This window comes from Heterodontus francisci, chromosome 22, assembly GCF_036365525.1.
Source record: "Heterodontus francisci isolate sHetFra1 chromosome 22, sHetFra1.hap1, whole genome shotgun sequence".
NCBI classification, from domain to species: domain Eukaryota; kingdom Metazoa; phylum Chordata; class Chondrichthyes; order Heterodontiformes; family Heterodontidae; genus Heterodontus; species Heterodontus francisci.
Genome location: NC_090392.1, coordinates 52,260,916 through 52,277,487, shown reverse-complemented (window position 1 = coordinate 52,277,487; position 16,572 = coordinate 52,260,916). Strand labels below are relative to the sequence as shown.

The 16,572-nt window shown below is 45.4% G+C and overlaps 1 protein-coding gene across 5 annotated transcripts in view; it reads left to right on the top strand.

Annotated features, from left to right (window-relative positions):
• The window catches only part of robo3 (roundabout, axon guidance receptor, homolog 3 (Drosophila)), a 514,962-nt gene that overhangs the window by 470,199 nt on the left and 28,191 nt on the right, over positions 1-16,572 (top strand). For 4 of the 5 annotated variants that reach the window (XM_068053848.1, XM_068053850.1, XM_068053849.1 and 1 more), the window contains 5 exons: positions 382-517; positions 1,293-1,535; positions 2,406-2,593; positions 7,098-7,217; positions 10,729-10,929. In XM_068053848.1, coding sequence (XP_067909949.1) covers positions 382-517; positions 1,293-1,535; positions 2,406-2,593; positions 7,098-7,217; positions 10,729-10,929 — 888 coding nt within the window. The remainder of the gene's footprint in view (positions 1-381; positions 518-1,292; positions 1,536-2,405; positions 2,594-7,097; positions 7,218-10,728; positions 10,930-16,572) is intronic. The other variant, XM_068053853.1, reaches the window with a different exon arrangement.

The window sequence follows — 16,572 nt, the reverse complement described above, 5'->3', positions numbered from 1 at the left end:
CCACACCATACGCATTGGAGAATTCTACCACTGGCTTCTGCCGATGCAGCTTTGTAGTCAGGCTGTAGCAACAAAGGAATAGGAGTAGGCCATTCAACCCCTTGAGCCTGTTGCTCCAGTAATGAGATGGCTGACTGGTTAGTCAATAGTGATAATTGAGATTAGTCACCAGGGTACACTTGCTCTTCTAATGGTGGCATCAGGGGCCTTTGACAGCCACCTGAACAGGGACATGGGACCTTTAAATTTCTCACCTGAAGGACCCAAAGTGTCCGGGAAATAATATGTAGCAATCAGACTAATCCAAACCAGAAACAGATCGGACAATCACTAGTGAAAACGTCAGCTGGATATACTTAATCAATATGCTCCCTTCCACAGGTGGGAAATCTGGGAAGCAGAAATTAAATGCCAAGCCCGTAAAAGCCCCACCCATGAACTGGACAGATTTGCTACCACCCCCTCCACCAAGTGTTGATGTCGACTCCTACGAGGATGAAGAAGAACTGGAGTATGGGTAAGTGGAATGATGTGTGAGTGTTCACTGTAAATGCCCTCGAGTGTAGGACACAGAAACCTCTCAGCATGTTAGGGCCTTGTAAACTTGTTCCTAGGTCTGAAGATTCTCCATGGTTTTGGTGCTAATTCAACAAAGTTTCCTGTGGGTACAGACCCAAAGGACGAAGCAGACCAGAATTTGGTACCAATTGCCATTATCTTGTTAACCATGGTCAGAGAGGGTGTGGGAGATCATAAGCACAAGAAATACGAAAAAGAAAGTAATTTGTAAAGACGATGAACAGTGGAGTCCAATTTCCAGGGACTGCGATCCTAGCACTACACCTGAATCCGGCTGCAACTTTTGCATCTGAAGTAGAAATTACAACAGTGACTACATTTCAAAAATTTCTTCATTGGCTGTAAAAGACGTTGGGATGACCTGAGATCGTGAAAGGTGCTATACAAATTCAAGTCTTTTTCTCTATTGGGCCCCACCTTCCTTTAGTGGGAATCTTAGCGATGACCCATATCAACACTGTTAATAATACGATGGCAGGTTAGAAGCGGGATCATATATCTTAACCCTTCACTCAACCTTTTCCTGCAAGTTTGGGAAGGAGAGGAGGTGGGGGTGGGTACAGATGAGCAATCAAGTGTGGGCAAGTGTCCTTGAAGGGGTCTATTCAGCAATGGCAAGGCTCTTGTGACTCCAGTACTATATTGAATGAGTGAGAAATCCATCCCCTTTAGTTTTTTTCTCAAGAGTAAGTTTTGCTCCCATCTTTTTGAAGCCCTGGCATTGACGAGTGGTGTCCCCCACTCCCTGAAAGAACCTACTTAGTGGAAGGTGCCCGTGAGGAGGAAGGCCCACCCCCACCACCTCGCGGAGAGGCATCATCTCCCGCTACTTCATACGGGCAGCAATCCACAGCGACACTGACACCATCACCTCGGGAAGAAGCGCGATCAACAGGGCATGGGGTAACTGAGGACATTCCAAGGCTGCATCAGTTTGAGATTCCACATTTACCACGGTGAGTAGGTTTACAAGCTGGTCACTATAAGTATTGCATGTGATGTTGAATGTTCTACTTTGCAACAATTGAAAGAGCTAAATAAGACTGAGAAGCAAAGGTTTGATTCTTACACAAAGTGATTTACTGGATTAAATTCTGTTACTTCGCTGTTCAAGTCTCTCCATAGCCTTGCCCATCTACAGCTTTGCTATTGGCTATTGATCATCATGAACCAATCAAACAGTTTTGTTTGAATAATTTCTGCACATATATTGCAGTGGAGATTGAAGAGATTTAACAGAGGTGTTCAAAATGATGAGGGGCTTTGATAGAGTAAATAAGGAGAAACTGTTTCCTGTGGCAGTAACCAGAGGTCGCAGATTTAAGATACTTAGTAAAAGAAACAGAGGGTAGGTGAGCAGAATTTTTTATACACAGCGAGTCGTTATGATCTGGAATGCACTGCCTGAAAGGGCAGTGCAGCAGATTCACTAGGAACTTTCGAAAGGATCTTATATATACATATTATAAGGGGAAGAAATTACAGCAAAGAGCAGGGGGAATGGGACTAATTAGCTAGTTCTATTGAAGCCAACACAAGCACAATGAGCTGAATGGACTCCTGTGCTGCATGATTTTAGGGTTTTCTCTTCACGAACAGATGAAAACATGAGCCGAAAGGATCTGTTGAGTGGAGGCGAGTATTCTGTCAGTCTTTTGCCATAACTCTGGCAGGACACCAGTGCAAAGTGACAGGGGCCAGGTTGAGCCAGGCCTGTTCACAGGACTGGTTCATTTACCCATTGAACCATATTGTTCTTTTTGAGAGGAGGTGAGACTTCAGGGTTAGATTGCCACTTCTTAATACAAGCCACTCTTCTGTTTCAGGCGACTCCCAGTGGGACCAGTCCCTCTGCCCAGACCCCCAACCCCTCCACTGTTGCAAAGTAACCAAAACGTGAACGGGAATGAGGAGGCCATCGCGGAATCTGCTGGCCCACACCGGCCCGGGCACAAACGCAACCTGAGCCAGACACCGGCAATAAGCACCGAGAACGTCAATGTACCTGGAGCAGGTGAGGCAGAAAAGGGAGGAACTTTATAACAGTAAAAGTCAGTAAAATGGGAAAGTGTTTAACAGATGTTTCACAGACGTGTGGATAATAGTTATTCAACAGATGTTTGTTTAGCAGATGTTTAACGATAGACGTGTTCTGTTATGTTAAGTGACAGTGATTGAATGTAATCGCTTTGGTTTGGACAGTCAATGTTGGAGAATAACTGAGATCCAATTTTATAACTAGGCTTTAGAAAGGTAGTGTTGTCCCTCAGTCAATGCAACCACACGTTGAAGATGCTGTATTGTAGTGATCTGGTGACTAATGCTCAATATAGCTCTCTTTCTGTCAGGGTTGGTCATGAATTTTATCAGTTTGAAAACTGAATCTCTCCAATTGCAGACTGGTACTTTATGGATTAACTTGGGCTAAATCTCCTTTCTGATCCCTATTTCTCCTGAAGATGATATGTCTCGTCCTAGAGTATGGTCCCATGCTTAACAGCCTTCCTCCAGTACCTTACTCCAATGATCATTCTTCATGTGTGAGCCCAGACGGTGAGAGTTGACAGACTATTCTGCAATGGAAGGCATCACAGTTGAACCTATCTTCACACAGTGCCCACTTGCACACTTTCCTATGGGATGGGGTTATAGTTGGTAGCAGACATGCTGCGTGATATTTTTCATTTTTCTCCCTCTATAGCTTGGGGTTCCTGAAATGAACTGATACACCCAGCAATGAAGCAAGACCTTCCTAGCCTATTTGGCTCTGTGCTGTATCATGGATTGCACTTGAGGGAGTCCACTAAGTCCTCTGCTTATAATCAGAAACTAAATCAAAGAGTATCAAGGGTAGTTGAAGTAGTCCTTCTTCCTGCTTCATGACCATTTAGCATGCGTCATGCTGCATCTTTATTCCTTGTCGGCATTACAACTTGGACCTTGGGCATTTTTTGACATGCACTCGAATCTCATTCATAGAATCATAGAAACTTACAGCACAGAAGGAGGCTATTCTGCCTTTCATGTCTGTGCTGGCTCTTTGAAAAACCAAACCTGTTTAGCCCCACTTTTTGTTCATAACCCTGTAAGTTGCTCATCCTCAAATATTTGTCTAACTCCCATTTAAAATTATTTATGGAATCATCTTCCACCGCCTTTTGAGGTAGATCATTGCTGATCCTGACATTACGATAGCATTCAGGAGAGAGGCACTTTGGGTGTTGTAGCGAGGAGCATGCAATTGGCGGTGTGTTAGAAACTAGCATGAAATATAACACAAGTTAATATTCAAGGTCTGGTGATGTTGCAGATCCAACTCATCAACTCTGTAAGGATCTACAGTCTTGTAATCAGGGTGTCTTGTGCAGTTCTTTCTGGATGTTTAAACAAGTTTCCAGTTTAACATGTTGCAGTGAAATGTCTTTGACTTCCCCCTTCGAAAAGAAAACAGAGAATTGTGGATGTGTAAAAGAAACTAGCGTGAGAATAAACTAAAGAATTACTCAATGATTTATTGATATATACTTCATTATCTTGGCACTATGTCGCATTATTTAAATGGCACAATGGAAATAGGCATTTTGTACGTTTTCGGTGAGTGGAATACAATAGCTGTTATGCATAGAAAAGATATCTGGTCATTGCCAGCTAACATAACCACAGCATTAACTGGGATGTTATAACTGGCCTTAAGACTCCGTGGCTTCGGAAAGGGGAAAATCATCTATGGATCCTGCTCCTGATTCCTAATGAGTCAACGTGAAATTGGAATGGAGAGTGAGATTTTTCAGGCTATTTGGAAGGTTGAGATTAAAACTGCACATTCTTTTGGGCCTCCTTATCTCGAGAGACAATGGATACGCGCCTGGAGGTGGTCAGTGGTTTGTGAAGCAGCGCCTGGAGTGGCTATAAAGGCCAATTCTAGAGTGACAGGCTCTTCCACAGGTGCTGCAGAGAAATTTGTTTGTTGGGGCTGTTGCACAGTTGGCTCTCCCCTTGCGCCTCTGTCTTTTTTCCTGCCAACTACTAAGTCTCTTCGACTCGCCACAATTTAGCCCTGTCTTTATGGCTGCCCGCCAGCTCTGGCGAATGCTGGCAACTGACTCCCACGACTTGTGATCAATGTCACACGATTTCATGTCGCGTTTGCAGACGTCTTTATAACGGAGACATGGACGGCCGGTGGGTCTGATACCAGTGGCGAGCTCGCTGTACAATGTGTCTTTGGGGATCCTGCCATCTTCCATGCGGCTCACATGGCCAAGCCATCTCAAGCGCCGCTGACTCAGTAGTGTGTATAAGCTGGGGATGTTGGCCGCTTCAAGGACTTCTGTGTTGGAGATATAGTCCTGCCACCTGATGCCAAGTATTCTCCGAAGGCAGCGAAGATGGAATGAATTGAGACGTCGCTCTTGGCTGGCATACGTTGTCCAGGCCTCGCTGCCGTAGAGCAAGGTACTGAGGACACAGGCCTGATACACTCGGACTTTTGTGTTCCGTGTCAGTGCGCCATTTTCCCACACTCTCTTGGCCAGTCTGAACATAGCAGTGGAAGCCTTACCCATGCGCTTGTTGATTTCTGCATCTAGAGACAGGTTACTGGTGATAGTTGAGCCTAGGTAGGTGAACTCTTGAACCACTTCCAGAGCGTGGTCGCCAATATTGATGGATGGAGCATTTCTGACATCCTGCCCCATGATGTTCGTTTTCTTGAGGCTGATGGTTAGGCCAAATTCATTGCAGGCAGACGCAAACCTGTCGATGAGACTCTGCAGGCATTCTTCAGTGTGAGATGTTAAAGCAGCATCGTCAGCAAAGAGGAGTTCTCTGATGAGGACTTTCCGTACTTTGGACTTCGCTCTTAGACGGGCAAGGTTGAACAACCTGCCCCCTGATCTTGTGTGGAGGAAAATTCCTTCTTCAGAGGATTTGAACGCATGTGAAAGCAGCAGGGAGAAGAAAATCCCAAAAAGTGTGGGTGCGAGAACACAGCCCTGTTTCACACCACTCAGGATAGGAAAGGGCTCTGATGAGGAGCCACCATGTTGAATTGTGCCTTTCATATTGTCATGGAATGAGGTGATGATACTTAGTAGCTTTGGTGGACATCCGATCTTTTCTAGTAGTCTGAAGAGACCACGTCTGCTGACGAGGTCAAAGGCTTTGGTGAGATCAATGAAAGCAATGTAGAGGGGCATCTGTTGTTCACGGCATTTCTCCTGTATCTGACGAAGGGAGAACAGCATGTCAATAGTCGATCTCTCTGCACGAAAGCCACACTGTGCCTCAGGGTAGACGCGCTCGGCCAGCTTCTGGAGCCTGTTACTTCACTGGAAGTCATAGGCTGGATTCTGGAAGCATTTTATTCCCAAAAGCACATTAAATCGCACCAAGGCATACTGAGTAGAATCCCAGAAGCCCCAGTCCCCGAGGATCCTTTCCCCTTTCTGTCCAGTCGCCTCCCTCCCCCTCCTCATGGTGCTGACTCATGACAAATTTGTAAGTTTCACCTTGTCGGTTTTGTACATATTTTTACATAATTATTTGAATGTACAAAACAGAACCAGGCCATTTGCTACTGATTCCTAACGATTTTCTGCATGAGTGTGGACAATGGCTGGAGACGGGGTGGGTGGGGGGGGGGGGTGGGAGGCAGCACAGTGGCGCAGTGGTTAGCACCGCAGCCTCACAGCTCCAGCGACCCGGGTTCGATTCTGGGTACTGCCTGTGCGGAGTTTGCAAGTTCTCCCTGTGACCGCGTGGGTTTCCACCAGGTGTTCCTGTTTCTTCCCACAGCCAAAGACTTGCAGGTTGATGGGTAAATTGGCCATTGTAAATTGCCCCTAGTGTAGGTAGGTGGTAGGAGAATTGAGGGAAGGTGGGGATGTGGTAGGGAATATGGGATTAATGTAGGATTAGTATAAATGGGTGGTTGATGGTTGGCACAGACTCAGTGGGCCAAAGGGCCTGTTTCAGTGCTGTATCTCTCTATGACTCTAATGACCCTGGTTGAATACCTCAGTGGCATGGGTCATAAGTGGACAAGTGGTGAATGGTCACTTGACTGAGGTACAGAGGGCAGTGGCCCATGGAAACATAATCCAGCATGAGTCAGCACCGTGAGGAGAGGGGTGGGGAGGGGACTGGACAGAGAGGGGAAAGGGTCCTCAGGGAGTGGGGCTTTTGGGATTCCACAGAGGGTGGTGAGTGCCTGGAACTTGCTGCCGGGGGAGGTGGTGGAGGCAGGTACGATAGCGACATTTAAGAGGCATCTTGACAAATACATGAATAGGATGGGAATAGAGGGATACGGTCCCGGAAGTGCAGAACGTTTTAGTTTAGACAGGCATCAAGATCGGCGCAGGCTTGGAAGGCCGAATGGCCTGTTCCTATGCTGTACTGTTCTTTGTTCTTTGTTCTTCCAAATATCCTGAAAAATCTCACTCTCCATTCCAATTGCACCTTGTCTCCTGTGGTTGGACTTTTCCTGCCCTTAATCATTTTGATCTGATTTCCAGGGAAGACGAGACACACCCCAGTGATGGGGAGCAACAGCGTGAACACCCCACCCAGCCAGAAAGCCCGGGCGAAAAAGAAAACTAAGACGACTCAGTACCGCCGAGATCTCTCTCAGGGGGGTGAGTTCCTGCTAAGATTTGAGCCAAAAGTACTCTCCAGACTAACTAAAATCAACAGAGAAAATTTTCTCCTTCCACCCATTTTATACTCATGTCAAATTTGCAAGTTTCACCTTGTAGATTTTGTACATATTTTTATATAATGACTAGAATGTACAACACAGAACCAGGCCATTTGGTCCAACTGGTCAATGCCAGTGAAGCTCCATATGAGCCTCCTCCCACCCCTCATCATCTAACCCTATTTGCATATCCTGCTATTTCTTTTTCTCTCCTACTTATCTAGCTTCCCCTTAAATGCAGCGATGCTATTCACATCAACTACTTCTTGTGGTAGCGAATTCCACATTTCGGGTAAAGACGTCTCTTCTGAATTCCCTATTGGATTTATTGGTGACTCTCATACTTATACAAGTGGAATTGTCTTCTCTACATCTAACCTATCAAACCCTTTCATACTGTCAAGGACCTCTATCAAACAATCCCTCAACTTTCCTTTTACTAGAGAAAAGAGTTTCAGCCTTTCAGTCGTTCCTGATCGATATAACCTCTCAGTTCTGGGGCCAGATTTGCTTGTCCTGTCGCCAGAGGCAGCGGAGGGTACAGAAAATGGCAGCTGCTCCGCACAGGATTTGTGCCACCATGATTCTGTGGCGGGTGGCCATTTAATATACTGATGGTGGACGCCCCCCTCCACCAGGAACGGTATCACCTGATGCGGAAGCGGGTGCTGGTGCCATTTTTAAAATGCTGCCAGCCCTGCAAACAAAATGCAGAGTTGACCCCTCCCCTCCCCATCTATATACAGAAGGCAGAGTTGACCCCTCCCTTCCCTATCTATATACAGAAGGCAGAGTTGACCCCTCCCTTCCCTATCTATATACAGAAGGCAGAGTTGACCCCTCCCCTCCCTATCTATATACAGAATGCAGATTTGACCCCTCCCCTCCCTATCTATATACAGAAGGCAGAATTGACCCCTCCCCTCCCCATCTATATACAGAAGGCAGAATTGACCCCTCCCCTCCCCATCTATATACAGAAAGCAGAGTTGACCCCTCCCCTCCCCATCTATATACAGAATGCAGAGTTGACCCCTCCCCTCCCCATCTATATACAGAAAGCAGAGTTGACCCCTCCCCTCCCCATCTATATACAGAATGCAGAGTTGACCCCTCCCCTCCCCATCTATAAACAGAATGCAGAGTTGACCCCTCCCCTCCCCATCTATAAACAGAATGCAGAGTTGACCTCTTCCCCCCCACCCATTTGCCCCCCACCCACCCCCCTATTTATACATAGAATGTAGAATTGACCCCTTCACCACTTCGGTAGTGCCAGCTTCACATGGATGGGAAAGTGAAGGCATGTGAGTGCCACACGTCGAGCTGAAGATCGGAAATGGGAAGATCGCGGTGGATGACATGGTAATGTATGCAGATATGTATTTTAAATATTCAAACTAGGGTCCCGTTGCAGAGTTTCCCTGCCCCTGGGACGATCGGACCCGGCAATCCCGGCGTCAGGTTCCGTGGTGGCTGCTGCCGTTCCGATTCTCCGGCTCCCCACCGCCCCCACCCACCCCCCCCCCCCACCCACCGCCCCCACCCCCCGTGGAACCTAACGTTGGGCTGACCATAAGATGTGGTCCCTGGCATCATCCTTGTAAATCTGTTTTGCACCTTCTCCAGTGCCTCTATTAGCCTTGTGATATTTTGGAGTGTGGTCTAAACAAGGTTCTATACTGTATTAACATAACTTCTCTGCTTTTCATTTCTATCCCTCTAAAATGAATCACAGTGTTTTGTTTGTGTTTTTTTAATGGCCTCATTAACCTGTGGCACTACTTATAGTGATTTATGTATCTATACCCCCAGGTTCCTTTGTTCCTGTATCCCAGATAGAATCTTGCTTTCCAAGGAGTATGTGACTCCTTATTTTTCCTTCCAAAATGTGCCACCTCACATTTATCTAATTGAAATTCATTTGCCAATTACATCTCCATCCTTCAGCTTTATTAATGTCTTCCTGTCGCAGTCTTCCTCATTATAGACCATACCTTCTAATATCGTGTCATCTGCAGATTTTAAGATTATAATTCTGATTTCCAAGTCCACATCTAGTATGTAATTAGTGATCAACAATCGGCACAGTACCAATCTCTGTGGAACACCACATCTCACTTACTGCCAGACTGTGTAGCTAGCCACCTTAGTCATATTATTTAAAGTTAAAGAGTAAATTTGGGAATCATAGGGGTTTTTCTGCAGAACAGGTTTAGGATTCAAAACTGAAGCACTACAGTGCCACCACTAGTGAGTGGGTGTAATAACAACTTGACACATTTACATAGGAAGTTGAATTTTGTATTTTATAATGGGAAGTTTGACATGTAGTTTAACCATAGCCATATGGGAAGAGAAAATCAGAAGCAGTCAATTTGTGTCTTGGTGCAGGGCATCTCATTAATATTTTGGCCCAATTTCAATTGGAATGGTTCAGCCAGCCTTTTTGGCCCTTCTGGTTTCTCCCATCCTCTCCCAAATGCACTGACTCCTTTGGGAGTATGATTTCAAAGGCATGAGCAGAGTGTGTAGGAATTGGTCCTCATTGCATCTGTTTTCTCAGCAGAGAAGGGGGCAAAAAGGACCATAATTGGGGCGCAACATCGCCACCCATTGTGCAGCTGCAGTATGGGTGTCGCCATGTTGATTAAAGCAGGTTTGCAGGCATCAAGAGTGGCCATCTAAAACAGGTAGTAGGTCCTTTACATATGTAAATGAGGGTCCCAGAACTGGTTTTAGGCCCCATTTGCTGCAACTGGTTTGGATTGACTGGAGTAGGAGCTGGGCTTGGCCCTCTTCAGGTTAAGCAGTGACCACCAAGGAAGTAAAAAATTTTTTTTTAAGTGTTTAAAATGTTCCATTGACACCAGCCATGCTGCTGCTGGCACCTTTCTCCATTTCCCCACCTTCCCCTTGAATTAATTTGCCAGCAAGGAAAGAGGCCCAATATTAATTAGCTGCAAATTGGGAGCTGCATGCCATGCAGAGCCAGCTCACACTATTAACATTAATGAAGCTCAATTTTTGGCTGCTCTTGGTCCTCTTGGTTGTGGAGTGGCACCCATTTCAGGCCTGATAAAAGGCCTGAAGGCATTACAACCTCCAGTTCTAACACCTTACCCAAGCTGTATTCTTCACTGTAACCCTAGACAGTCGATGTGAGCAAGCTATTCAGTGATGAGGTGGTATCAGGCGTGATCTTGATCCTGACTCGATGTGTAATTTGGATGCGAGGCTGGTGAGTTAGACAACTGGAGGGATGGGGCATCTGATCTTTTCTCATCTTGGCTCTTCTTATGACGTTCTCACATATGCACACTCTCTAACAAGAGTCACCAGTTAGTGATCAGGAGCCCTGCCTGATTTATCATCTTTCCCTAACCCAGGGGTGCTGTAAGGACGCTGACGTAGCCAGCTTTTGTTGACTCACTCTATCTCTTGGACAGACCTGCCACCACCACCTGAACCTCCCCCAGCTGATGGAGTTGTGGAGACACCTTACCTACAGCCCACCGGATTGGAGAGCAGCCTGACCTCGCTGGACCATGATGGAAGTGCCTCGTCTATAGAGAGGAGGCCGCCAGCCGATCAGCGAACGGAGAGTGCGCATTCTCACAACAGAGCAGCTTCATCACGACACAAAAATGGTGAGATGAAGAAACACTTGGGACAGTGGAGGACATCAATTTGACTTTCCATGTAACAGAATTCCATGAATTCCATGAATTCTGATCTGTAGCTTTTTTTCGATTTGGTGAGGCTCTTTAGAGCTGAAGTTTGCTTTTCTTCAAAACTATTGGACAGGAAATGACCAACTGGTCCATCTATCCCATCCCATATGAATGTGATGCCTCTCTAAACCCTTAGTTTCTTGGGAGAGGCACAAATCCCGATGGAAAAACTCAAGGCTAATTATGGGTGGGGATGGGGGGGAGGTGGGGGGAAGAACCTGGAAAATTCCTCCCTGATCCCTCTAGGTGATTGAAACTAGTCCAGGGACTCCATTGACCATGACTTGTATTAATTGGTACCTACCTCTCGTGTGCTGCGAACTCCATCCCAGCCAGGAATCAGTCCAGGTCTTCACTTTAGGCGTAGTTTGAATGGTCACTGTCAAATAGTCTTGATCCTTGGAAAATCGATAGCCCAGTGGTACAAATTATTTATGTGGCAACAAAACAAACCATCTTAGCAATATGAGGGATTTCTCACCAGCTACCCATTCCATCCAAAATTGCTCTCTTCTTCATTTAAACAATTGTCCCGATCTCCCCTATAGTTCAGCTAGGAAAGACGCTGTCTGGTGAGTCTAACTTGATCCATGGTCTGCATTGAGTTTGTAGCAGGTTCTCAAATTGGCCTCCGCAGTTCTGGGCTCAGAAGGGAAAATTTCAGCCGGACTTTCCACTCCTGATTGCTATCCCGTGATTCCAGCTAGAAAGGGCACATCTCTGGACATCTAGTTAGATTAGGATCAGGCTCGACTGTGAAACCCTTTCTCACATAGCCTGGTGACACTGACTTAAAGAATGGCTGCTTGGATAAGATATCTGAGGGTGGCCAATACCTGTAATACCATACCCCAGAAATCAGCAGTTTCAGGAGCACATTGGGGGAAAAAGTGTTTGTCTCTTTAAAACCATTTACCAGTGTGCATGCACATCAGGATAACATGGGCCCCGATGGCAGCACTGGCCTCTTTGGAGTTGCTGCAACCTATCATGCCACATAGGAGAAGCCTGTCCCTTTAAAGTTATTCATGGTGGAAGAAAAACAAATGTTATAAAATTGCACAATTCATTACCTTTTATCCTTGATGGAAGAATAAATCATAATCAAAAGGCCAACAGAATTCTTTTAACAAGGTTGAGGTCCAATTAGTTCCTTTCCAACAATTTCCCAATACTTGGCACGGTGGGTCTGAGGTGCTTACAGCAGATTGATTGGGTCAGTGCTAAACTTCAACGGAAACCTTAAATTAACTGCTACAGGAAAAATGCAGTAACTGTGGTGTGACATTCTATTGGAGCTGGAGCTAATTGATTGCATTAACGCTAGCTCTGCACTGATGGTTACTCAAGTGCTTTCTGAAAATGAAAATTCTGCGGAATTATTAAGAGCAGTGGGACAACGAGGCAATGGGATGTTGGGGACGGGCAAATCTAGTTTTCAAATACTCACCTTGTTAATGAAACAGAGAAAAACAGGCACAGTGAGTGTTCCTGAATCCCATTTCACTGTTACTGGTGCATCAACTATTTGTTCATTCGATCAGCACCACTGACAGGACACGAACTGTTCCACTCTCCAGGCAGCTTTCTGACATTCCAGTTTGCTGCACCCTGCTTTTAAACAGAAAAGTTTTAAGTAGTGGATGCTGACAATAGCATCGTGGATAGAGTTTCTCAGCTTGACAATGTGGGAGATCTTATTAACATCAGTGGGGATGTAGTCACCAACACATTGCTGGTTGGGAGGGTTACCAAGCTCAACATTATTAGTCAGTTGGCCTGTAAGTAAGTAACACAGGCATTGGCTGGGTGGGGTTACTGAGTCCCAGTGTGAGGGAGCTGGATTAACATCAGTAGAAATATACCTCAGGTGCTTTAATTTCTTCAACTCCAGGTGTTAGTTCATCTATCTCACTCCCTGTCTCCTCATTCAGATATTTCTATGATGCTGTTATTTTCCAATAAGAGGACAGAAGAGCAACTCAATGTGAACATAGGAACACTGCAACATAGGGAATAGGAGCAGGAGCAGGCCATTCGGCCCCTCGAGCCTGCTCCACCATTCATCTACATCATGGCTGATCTTCTACCTCAACGCCATTTTCCCGCGCTATCCCCATATCCCTTGATATCTTTAATATCTAGAAATCCATCGATCTCTGTTGTGAACATACTCAACGACTGAGCCTCCACAGCCCTCTGTGGTAGAGAATTCTACAGATTCACCACCCTCTGAGTGAAGAAATTCCTCCTCATCTCAGTCCTAAATGGCCTACCTCTTAATCTGAGACTGTGTTCCCTGGTTCTAGACCCCCAGCCAAGGGAAACATAAGATCATAAGAACCAGGAGCAGGAGTAGGCCGTCCGGCCCCTCGAGCCTGCTCCGCCATTCAATAAGATCATGGCTGATCTTTTCGTGGACTCAGATCCACTTACCCGCGCTCTCACCGTATCCCTTACTTCCTTTATTGTTCAAAAAGATATCTACCTTAGCTTTAAAGACGTTTACTGAAGAAGCGTCAACTACTTCACTGGGCAAGGAATGCCATAGATTAACAACCCTCTGGGTGAAGAAGTTCCTTCTTAATTCAGTACTAAATCTGCTCCCTCTAATCTTGAGGCTATGCCCTCTTGTCCTAGCTTCACCTGCCAGTGGAAACATCCTCTCTACTTGTATCTTATCTATTCCCTTCATGATTTTATATGTTTCTATAAGATCCCCCCTCATTCTTCTGAACTCCAATGAATATAATCCCAATCTACTCAGTCTCTCCTCATAAGCAACCCCCTCAACTCCGAAATCAACCTAGTGAACCTCCTCTGCACCCTCTCCAGTGCCAGTATATCCTTTCTCAAGTAAGGAGACCAAAACTGCACACAGTACTCCAGTTGTGGCCTCACCAGTACCCTATACAGCTGCAACATAACCTCTCTGCTTTTAAACTCAATCCCTTTAGCAATGAAGGACAAAATTCCATTTGCCTTCCTAATTACTTGCTGTACCTGCAGACCAACCTTCTGTGATTCATGCACAAGGACACCTAGGTCCCTCTGCATAGCAGCATGCTGCAACTTTTTACCATTCAAATAATAATCCTTTTTACTGTTACTCCTACCGAAATGAATGACTTCACATTTATTAACATTGTATTCCATCTGCCAGACCTTTGCCCACTCACTCAATGTATCTATGTTCCTCTGCAAAGTTTCACAGTCATCTGCACACTTTGCTCTGCCACTCATCTTACTGTCATCTGCAAACTTTGACACCCTACACGTGGTCCCCAACTCCAAATCATCTATATAAATTGTAAATAATTGCGGTCCCAACACCGATCCCTGAGGCACACCACTAGTGACTGATTGCCACCCAGAATAGCACTCATTTATCCCCACTCTCTGCTTCCTGTTAGCCAACCAATCCTCTATCCATGCTAATACTTTACCCCTAACACCATGCCTCCTTATCTTATGCAGCAGCCTCTTGTGCGGCACCTTGTCTAAGGCCTTTTGGAAATCTAGGTACACCACATCCACTGGGTCCCCATTGTCCACCTTGCTCGTAATGTCATCATAGAATTCCAAAAGATTTGTCAAGCATGACCTGCCCTTCATGAACCCATTGCTGCATCTGCCCAACGGGACAATTTCTATCGAGAAATCTTTCCGGTATCAACTTTGTCGAGCCCTGTAAGAATTTTGTATGCTTCAATGAGATCACCTCTCATTCTTCTAAACTCTAGAGAATATAAGCCCACTCTCCTCAATCTCTCCTCGTAGGACAATCCTGCCATCCCAGGAATCAGTCTGGTGAACTTTTGTTACACTCCCTCTATGGCAAGTGTATCCTTTCTTAGGTAACAAGACCAAAACTGTATGCAATACTCCAGATGCGGTCTCACCAATGCTATATACAATTGCATCAAGACTTCTTTAATCCTGTATTCAAAACAGTGAAACTATTACCACCCTGCCACAAGGTGACAAGGATTTCTCCTCCTTTGCACAGTCGATTTTGTGACTGGCCCCCTTAAGTACCAAATGAGGTAGCCCTCCTTTTCCCTCCCTTCCTGCAGCATCTGCTCCAGTGCATCCCCAGTAACCCTGCTATTGAACGGTTAAGGAGCCTGCAAAATCCAGAAATGTTCAGGTGCAAGATTTAAATTAGTCTCAGCAGATGACCTTGGGTGAATGTTCCGTTAGGCAGCGCACTGTGCAGGGCAGAATCCTTATGAGTGGATGGGAAACTGCACAGAGTTGCAAAAGCTATTCAGATCACAAATATTGAAAGAAAGTGGCCTTGCAAGTGAGGTCACAGACATCACACACACACTATATTTATCCTCTATGTCCTTGGAAACATGCATTTCCACAATATATTTATTTAAGAAATGGGAAAAGAGAATGTACCTTTTTTTTTTAGAGAGCAGCCCCACCTACTGACTTTTTCACTGTCGAATCACAGATCCCACACTTGGAGCATGCAGCCATGTTCGATGATTCGTCCTCAATCACTTCACTCACTAGAACCTTGGGGGGCAGATCTTCAACTTGCTGCTCTGGTATATAACTGGTGTTGTGCGTCGGTCGTGCATTATAGAAACCTCCTGATTTTCAGATCAATAATGGGAATTGGACAGTTTCTAGAGCAGGTGACCAATCCACAATGCCAGTTTTATGTCCATGCAACAAGCTGAAACTGTACCCTTTGGTGGCATTCTATTAACAGTGCTCTTCACAGAATCACAGAATTGTTACAGCACAGAAGGAGGCCATTTGGTCCATCGTGTCTGTGCTGGCTCTCCATAAGATCAATTTACCTAGTGCCACTCCCCGTCCTTTTCCCTATAGCCCCTGCACATGCTTCCTTTTCAGATAACAATCCAATTCCCTCTTGAATGCTTCAATTGAACCTGCCTCCACCATAGCCTCAGGCAGTGCATTCCAGATCCTAGCCACTCACTGCATGAAATGTTTTTCCTCATGTCACTATTGCTACTTTTGCCAATTACCTTAAATCTGTGCCTCCTTGTTCTCGTTCCCTCCACCAATGGGAATAGTTTTTCCCTATCAACTTGTCCAGACCTTTCATGATTTAAATACTGCTATCAAATCTCCTCTCAATCTTCACTTCTCCAAAGAAAACAATCCCAACGTCTCCAATCTATCCACATAACTGAAGTTCCTTAGAACCATTCTTGTGAATCTTTTCCATATTCTCTCCCATTTCTTCACATCTTTCTTAAAGAGTGGCACCCAGAACTGGACACAATATTCCAGTTGAGGCCAAACCAGTGTTCCATACAAGTTTAACATAACTTCAACATAACTTTAACATCAAAACAGAAAATGCTGGCAATACACAGCGGGTCTGACAGCATCTATGGAGAGAGAAACAGAATTAACATTTCAGGTCTGTGACCTTTCATCAGAACTGGAAAAAGTTAGAAATGTAACAGGCTTTGAGCAAGTGAAACGGGGGACAGAGGAAGAAGAACAAAAGGGAAGGTCTGTGATAGGGCAGAGAGATTAAATGATACTAATAGCCAGAGCAAAAGA